The sequence below is a fragment of the Myripristis murdjan genome, unplaced genomic scaffold (assembly GCF_902150065.1).
Source record: "Myripristis murdjan unplaced genomic scaffold, fMyrMur1.1, whole genome shotgun sequence".
Lineage (NCBI taxonomy): Eukaryota > Metazoa > Chordata > Actinopteri > Holocentriformes > Holocentridae > Myripristis > Myripristis murdjan.
Window position 1 is genome coordinate 7501 of NW_021941790.1, and position 7500 is coordinate 15000.

The 7500-nt window shown below is 42.3% G+C and overlaps 1 protein-coding gene across 1 annotated transcript in view; it reads right to left on the reverse strand.

Annotated features, from left to right (window-relative positions):
- The window catches only part of LOC115356754 (F-box only protein 41-like), a gene marked incomplete at its 3' end in the record, with an annotated part of 13006 nt that overhangs the window by 130 nt on the left and 5376 nt on the right, over window positions 1-7500 (reverse strand). The window contains exons 4-10 of the mRNA XM_030047985.1: window positions 5912-5991; window positions 4682-4754; window positions 2472-2590; window positions 2345-2441; window positions 1796-1860; window positions 671-742; window positions 1-69 (exon numbers count right to left, since the gene is read on the reverse strand). The exon at window positions 1-69 is cut by the window's left edge and continues 130 nt beyond it. Coding sequence (XP_029903845.1) covers window positions 1-69; window positions 671-742; window positions 1796-1860; window positions 2345-2441; window positions 2472-2590; window positions 4682-4754; window positions 5912-5991 — 575 coding nt within the window. The remainder of the gene's footprint in view (window positions 70-670; window positions 743-1795; window positions 1861-2344; window positions 2442-2471; window positions 2591-4681; window positions 4755-5911; window positions 5992-7500) is intronic.

The window sequence follows — 7500 nt, forward strand, 5'->3', positions numbered from 1 at the left end:
TCCTCCTCAGTGCTGTGGTGACGGTGAGGCCGTCGGCTCCACGTCCTCCCCCAGCCGGCCTCCTCCTCACTGCAGGGGGAAGAGGAGGAGGAGGAGGAGAGTCAGGACAGAAAAAGTAAGAAGAACGAGGAAGAGAAGAAGATGAAAGTAAGGAGCAAACAGGAAGAAGGAAAGGGAAAAGAGTAAGGGAGGGAGGAGGAGGAGGAGATGATGAGGAAGAAAAAGAAGGAGAGGAGGAGGAGGAGGATAAAATGAAGAGTATGGAATAGAATAAGAGGAACAAGAAGAAGAAAATGAAGATGAAAAATGGAAAATAAAGAACAGAATAAGAGGATCGAGAAGAAGGAAGAAGGAGAGGAAGAACAAGAATGGGCCGAAGAAGATAGAAGGAGTAGGAATAAAAGAATAAAGAGAGGAAGAGCGGAAGGATGAGAGGAAGAGGTAGATGACGGAAAAGTGGAGGAAAAGATAAAAATGAAGAACAAAGAACAGAATAAGAGGAACGAAAAGAAGGAAAAGGAGAAGAGGAACGAGGAAAAGAAGAGAAAGAGAAAAGAGAGAGAGGAAAAAAAAGAGGGGGAGACCAGCTGGGACGTACCAGAGAGACTCTCTCCTCCGCTCTGCTCCTCCTCCTCCTCCGCCTCCTCCTCCTCCCCCCTCCCTCGGGGGCGGGGGGGCGGTGCCGTCCCGGTCCCAGCCGCCCGATCCCAGAGACAGAGTCCTCATGCGACCCAGCAGACCGCTGACACAGAGACCACGGTGACAACAACAACAACAACAGCATCATCAACAACAACAACAACAACATCAACAACAACATCAACAACAACAACAACTACAACATCAACAACATCAACAACAAGAAAAACATCAACAAGAACATCAACAACAACATCATCAACAACATCAACAACAACAACAACATCAACAACAACATCATCAACAACAACAACAACATCAACAACAACATCAACAACAACATCAACATCAACAACAACAACAACAACATCAACATCAACATCAACATCAACAACAACAACAACGACATCAACAACAACAACATCAACAACATCAACATCAACAACAACAACAACATCAACAACAACATCAACAACAACAACAACTACAACATCAACAACATCAACAACAAGAAAAACATCAACAAGAACATCAACAACAACATCATCAACAACAACAAGAAAAACATCAACAAGAACATCAACAACAACATCATCAACAACAACAACATCAACAACAACAACAACATCAACATCAACAACAACAACAACAACAACAACATCAACATCAACAACATCAACATCAACATCAACAACAACAACAACAACGACATCAACAACAACAACAACAACAACAACATCAACATCAACAACATCAACATCAACATCAACAACAACAACATCAACAACAACAACATCAACATCAACAACAACAACAACATCAACATCAACAACATCAACATCAACAACAACAACAACAACATCAACATCAACAACAACAACAACAACATCAACATCAACAACATCAACAACAACAACATCAACAACAACATCAACAACAATAACAACAACAACAACAACAACATCAACAACAACAACCACCGAGCGAACTGATCATGTGACTCATTCTGACGTCGCTCTGACTTGTTTTAATCTCGGACTTTCACTGAAGGCCTTCAACACACCACTGCTGCACCTGCATCTGCTACCTCACACACACACACACACACACACACACACACACACACACACACACACACACACACACACACACAGACCTGTAGTGATGGTGGCTGCAGAGCTGCTCGCCCAGCCTGCAGGAGCCTGAAACACTGTAGCTCCTCTGGAGGAGGAAGAGGAGGAGGAGGAGGAGGAGGAGGAGGAGGAGGAGGAGGAGCAGAGGGATGAAGAGAGGGAGAGGAGAGGAAGAGAAAAAGTCAAGTTCAGCTCACAGACCTTTAACAGCAGCAGGTCACACATCAAATCCACCACAAATCAGATCATATCATATTGCATCGTATCAGATCAGATCAGGTCTTATATCATTTGACATGGAACACCTGTTGGCACCTGTTGCTTTTAATACTTTGAAACCTGAGACAATTCATTTGATTTCTTTAAGGAAACTGCCCCCAACATTACCAGAATATTAGTAAAAAAAATCAAAACCATTTGAAAATAAATAAATAAATGAATAATAATAATAACATTTAAAAAACAATCATAAAAAATGTAATTAAAAAAAGCTGTTTTTAATGTTGTTAAAAGACGGTAAACAGAATGGAAACTCACTGTTTTCTAAATTTATTTGTTTTATTCTCTCTCACCCGGTTGCCGATGCTTCCCTGCATCTTGTTGCCCATGATGTCATCAGCGCTGCCATCCAGGCTGCGGCCGCCGCGGCACAGTGGCGGCGGCGTGTATCTGTCTGTGTGTGAGTGTGCATACACGTACGCGTCTGCGTGTGTGTACGTGTCGCTGTGTGTGAGGCGCCGCGGGTGTGTGTGAGCGCTGAGCAGCAGCAGCTGTCGCTCGGCTCGGTCTGCTCGCTCCAGCAGCGTCTCGATGAAAACCTGCAGAACGAGAGCAGACAGAAAGACAAACGGAACGACAGAATAATAAATCAGCTGGAAAAGGTGAAATCCTCTAGTCGTGTGTGTGGCAGCTGATGCTGTTCAGGAGTCATGGTTGTAGTTAGTGGGATGTGTCTGCACAGGGTTTGTAAATGGTTGCCATGGTATTCTAGGTGGTTACAAGGATGTTTCTAGGTGGTTGATTAGGTGTTTCCAGGTGGTGCAGAGGATGTTTACACATGGTTTCTAAGGTGTATCAGGCAGTTGCTAGGTTGTTTCTAGGTGGTTTATGCTTTTTTGTGGTTCCCAAGGTGTTTCTAGGTGGTTGATTATGTTTCCAGGTGGTGCAGAGGATGTTTACACATGGTTTCTAAGGTGTATCAGGCGGTTGCTAGGTTGTTTCTAGGTGGTTTATGCTTTTTTGTGGTTCCAAAAGTGTTTCTAGGTGGTTGATTAGGTGTTTCCAGGTGGTGCAGAGGATGTTTACACATGGTTTCTAAGGTGTATCAGGCAGTTGCTAGGTTGTTTCTAGGTGGTTTATGCTTTTTTGTGGTTCCCAAGGTGTTTCTAGGTGGTTGATAAGGTGTTGCCAGGTGGTCCTTAGGATGTTTCCATGATCTAAGATGTATTATGAGGTTGACAAGGTGTTCCTAGGTGGTTGCAGAGGATATTTAGAGGAGGTTGATAAGGTGTTTCTTGGAAGTCCACAAGATATTTACACATGGTTTCTAAGATGTATTAGGACGTTGCTATGTGATTTCTCCGTGGTTGCTCTAAAGTGTTTCTAGGTGGTCCTAGGATGTTTCCATATGGTTTCTAAAGTGTATTACGAGATTACTAGGTTGTTCCTAGGTAGTTGCTATAAGGTGTTTCTAGGTGGTTGTTTAGGGCAGGGGTCACCAATCATGTGCCATGGAGGGCCGGAGGCTGCAGGTTTTCATTCCAACCAAGACCTCCACCAGGTGATTTCACTGATCAGCTCCTCCTTTCTGATACAAGGTGAGGTGATCAGTGAAGTCACCTGGTGGAGGTCTTGGTTGGAATGAAAACCTGCAGCCTCTTGGCCCTCCATGGCACATGATTGGTGACCCCTGGTTTAGGGTGTTTAAAGGATGGTTGATAAGGTGTTTCTAGGAGGTCCATAGAATGTTTCCTCGTGGTTTCTAAGATGTATTAGGAGGTTGCTAAGTTGTTTCTGTGTGGTTGCTATAAGCTGTTTCCGGGTGGTCAATAGGATATTTCTACATGGTTTGTAAGATGTATTAGGAAGTTGCTAGGTTGTTTGTCAGTGGTTGCAGTGTTTTTATTGGTTGCCAAGGTGTTTTTAGGTGGCTCAAATGGTGTTTCTAGGTGGTCCACATGGTGTTTCCACATGGTTTCCATGTTGCTATGTAGATACAAGGTTGCTATGTTGTTTCTATGCAGTTGATATGTTGTTCCCACGTGGCTGCTAAGGTGTATCTAGGTGGTTGCTGTTTTTGGGAGGTTTTTAAAGGTGTACAGAATGGTTGCTAGGTTCTTTAAAGGTTGTTACTATTATTACTAGAGTGTTTCTGGGTAGCTGCTAAAGTGTTTCTAGGGTGTGTCCAGGGATGTGTCTGCTGGAGTGTACTAGATGGTTGTACTGGATGGTAAGCTGTACAAGGTGGTTTTGAGGCTGATTCTAGGTGGTTACCTGGATGTTTCTAAGATGCTAAGATGTAATATGTGGCTGCTTTGGTGTTTATTAGTAGTTTCTAGGGTGTTACAAAGTGGCTGGTAGGGTTCACTATGTGGTTGTTTGGGTGTTGCTGGGTGGCTTAATTACTAGTAGTAGCAGCCAACATGTTTATTAAAGAATAATCTCCATTAATAAAACAACTATTATTGATTGACAGTGACAATAATTACTCCTGTCAGCCACAGGTGTCATACATGGACTGTGCTCTGTTTTCATCTGTTTGTTTGTTTTTTTTTGTTTGTTTGTTTGTTTGTTTTTGTTTTTTAGATATACTTATGTCACAAAGCTGTATAATTCACAGTTACTGTGCCCACTAGTAGCAGTACAGTAACGGTGCAGGTAGCAAGACGAAACAAAACACAGTTTGGTACCTGCAGTTTGGCTTTGGCCTCGGCCTCTTTCTCTGCCGTCTCCCTCAGGAAGCGCTCAATGCCCACCATCTCCCTGCAGCGTACGCACACACACACACACACACACACACACACTTTGAAATGAATGTCAAATAATTATGAATACATATTGACATATAGATCTAAACACGATGATATAACACACACACACACACACACACACACACACAACTGCTCTACAGATAAATGATATAACACACACACACACACACACACACACACACACACACAAATAAAGTGATAGACAAGAACCGCAGACACAAACATCGCTATATAAATTCAGAAACACATAGGCAGAGAGAGAAATGCATACACACACACGTGAAATAGCGCAAAAAAAATAACTGCATATAGACAGAGATATACAGAGCCACACACACACACACACACACACAGAGTGGCTGAACCCACTCACCCTTAAACACACACACACACTCACACATACATATATACAGTACATATATAAATCTGGCTCTCATCCCCAGAGCCACTCTGTCCCCCTGTCATCTTACATTTATCATCAATGTGTGTGTGTGTGTATGTGTGTGTGTGTGTGTGTGTGTGTGTGTGTGTGTCCAGTGAGGCAGACTGAACGTGACGTGTCCTTCATTCTGTGAATAGCAGCACACCTCCTCACCGACTGGACACATAATGACTGTTGAAGCTGTTTAATGTTATATTATATTTCATTATAATATCATAAACTGAACATTAGATACTGAAGGCAGACAACACACAGCAGGAAACACTTCACCATCAAAATAAAATTCCCTTTAATTCTTTTCAAAAATACTTACAACGACAAAAAAAAAAAAAAAGTAAAACAAAACAACAAAATCAAGGAAATAAAAAGTCATAGAAAACGTGGTTACTTTTATTTTTAGAAGTATTATATGTAATTTAGCCATTTTTGTACAGTGATTTCAAAATAAAGTGATGGATTTTTGTCCAGAGGGTTAAATATGGCATTTCAAAATAAAAGTGTGGAGGAACAGCGCCCTCTTCCTGTTTTGTGCCGTAAAGCGACACAGCAGGTTCACCTCCAAACGCCTCCTGCTGGTCAGCTGTGGAAAGTACAGCAACGAGGCTGTTTACTGAGACTGAATTAATGGAAAAAAAAAACAAAAAAACAACAAGACAGGCAGACGGACAGAGAGACAGACAGACAGACAGACAGGCAGAGATACTGACTGTTGTCGTTCACTCAGCTCTCTCTCTTTTCCCTCCAGATCCTTCCTCAACCCCGCCATCATCGCCATGGCAGCAGAGACCTGATGGATCAAAACCAAGACGCGCCTGAAACACTCCACAACGTCTGGTTCACATCAAGTGTTTGTTTACTCGTTTACTCGTTTACTTGTTTACTTGTTTTCAGAAAAAGTTATCTGGCCTTCAGATTTTGATTTCCGCGTGGAACGATCTGGACAGAGAGAGACAGAAACCAGTCGGCTAAAGCTAACTGGCTAGCCATGCTACCAGTCTCTCTTTATTCATACCTGTCAGCATTACAGCAAGAGAACAAGCTAGCCGTGCTACAAGTTTCCCTTTGTAGGGGAGACTGGGGTAAGATGAGCCATTTTTCATATTTAGGATCACTACATCAAGGCAATCATAGTTTTGTCACTAACTAATATATCTGCATATATTTCAGGATGTTGTGCATCTCTTCAAACAAACAGAATGAGTGTAAACATAACTGTTTCCATAATATAGCATGTCCAAAAAAAGTGGTCTCGTGGCACAACTTACCCCGTGTATGGGGTAAGTTGAGCATAGGAGCGGGGTAAGTTGAGCCATATCCCTACTCCCCCCCACCTTCCTCCCCACCTCCATCCCACCCCTCCCTCACCTTCTCCCTGTGTATGTGTATTTTTATTTATTAAACACAATCCAACAGGTACAATAAACAGCTGTTTTAACAGGCCTTAAAGTGCGCTTGGGAAGAGAACATTAACAGCTGTGTTTTTGGAAAGAAAACACTAGAACACTAGTTTCTTGGTGTCCTTGCTGACAGTAAGGTCAGTTATGAACATATGAATGTAACACATTTGTGGTGGCCGCAGCCACCATTGGCCACCACATAGCTCCGCCCCTGGCTTTCACTCAATATTCCACCTGTCGAGGTTGCAGGGGAACACAAATTGCTCAGACCTCCTTGCTGTACCACCAACTCTGTGAGGTTTGGGGAGTTTTAGAGATTTAATATTTAACCCTCGTAAAGGCTTAAGGGGTCAAAATGGCCCGAGCAGGTGGCTCAACTTACCCCAGAGCTACCATTTTGACTTTTTTGGTCCCCACAGCTAAAATGGTGCACTTTTATGCTAGGTTTATGACCTCATGTTGTAGCTCATAGATACCACACCTGATGTATAAAACAAATTTAAAATGATCTGTTTTGGTCTTAACACAATTCTCATGAAACTTATGATAGACTAAATTCACGTTCAAGAGTAAAAAAAATGTTTTTTTGGAAATAAATGTCTAACCACTTTACCCATGTGGTTCTTACCTTCACAGACTCCATGAAATGATGCCTTCCTCCTAAATATTTGGTCAAATGATCAATGTTTTTTACCGTTTCCTAGCAACAGGGGGTGGCTCAACTTACCCTTTGGCTCAACTTACCCCAGTCTCCCCTACCTGTTAGCATAACAGCACACGAAAACTAACTAGCTATTCAAGCTACTAGTCTTTATTTATAATTGTTAGCATTTTACCAAGCAAACAAGCTAGCCATGCTACTAGTCTCCATTTGTACTTGTTAGTGTTACAACGCTAAC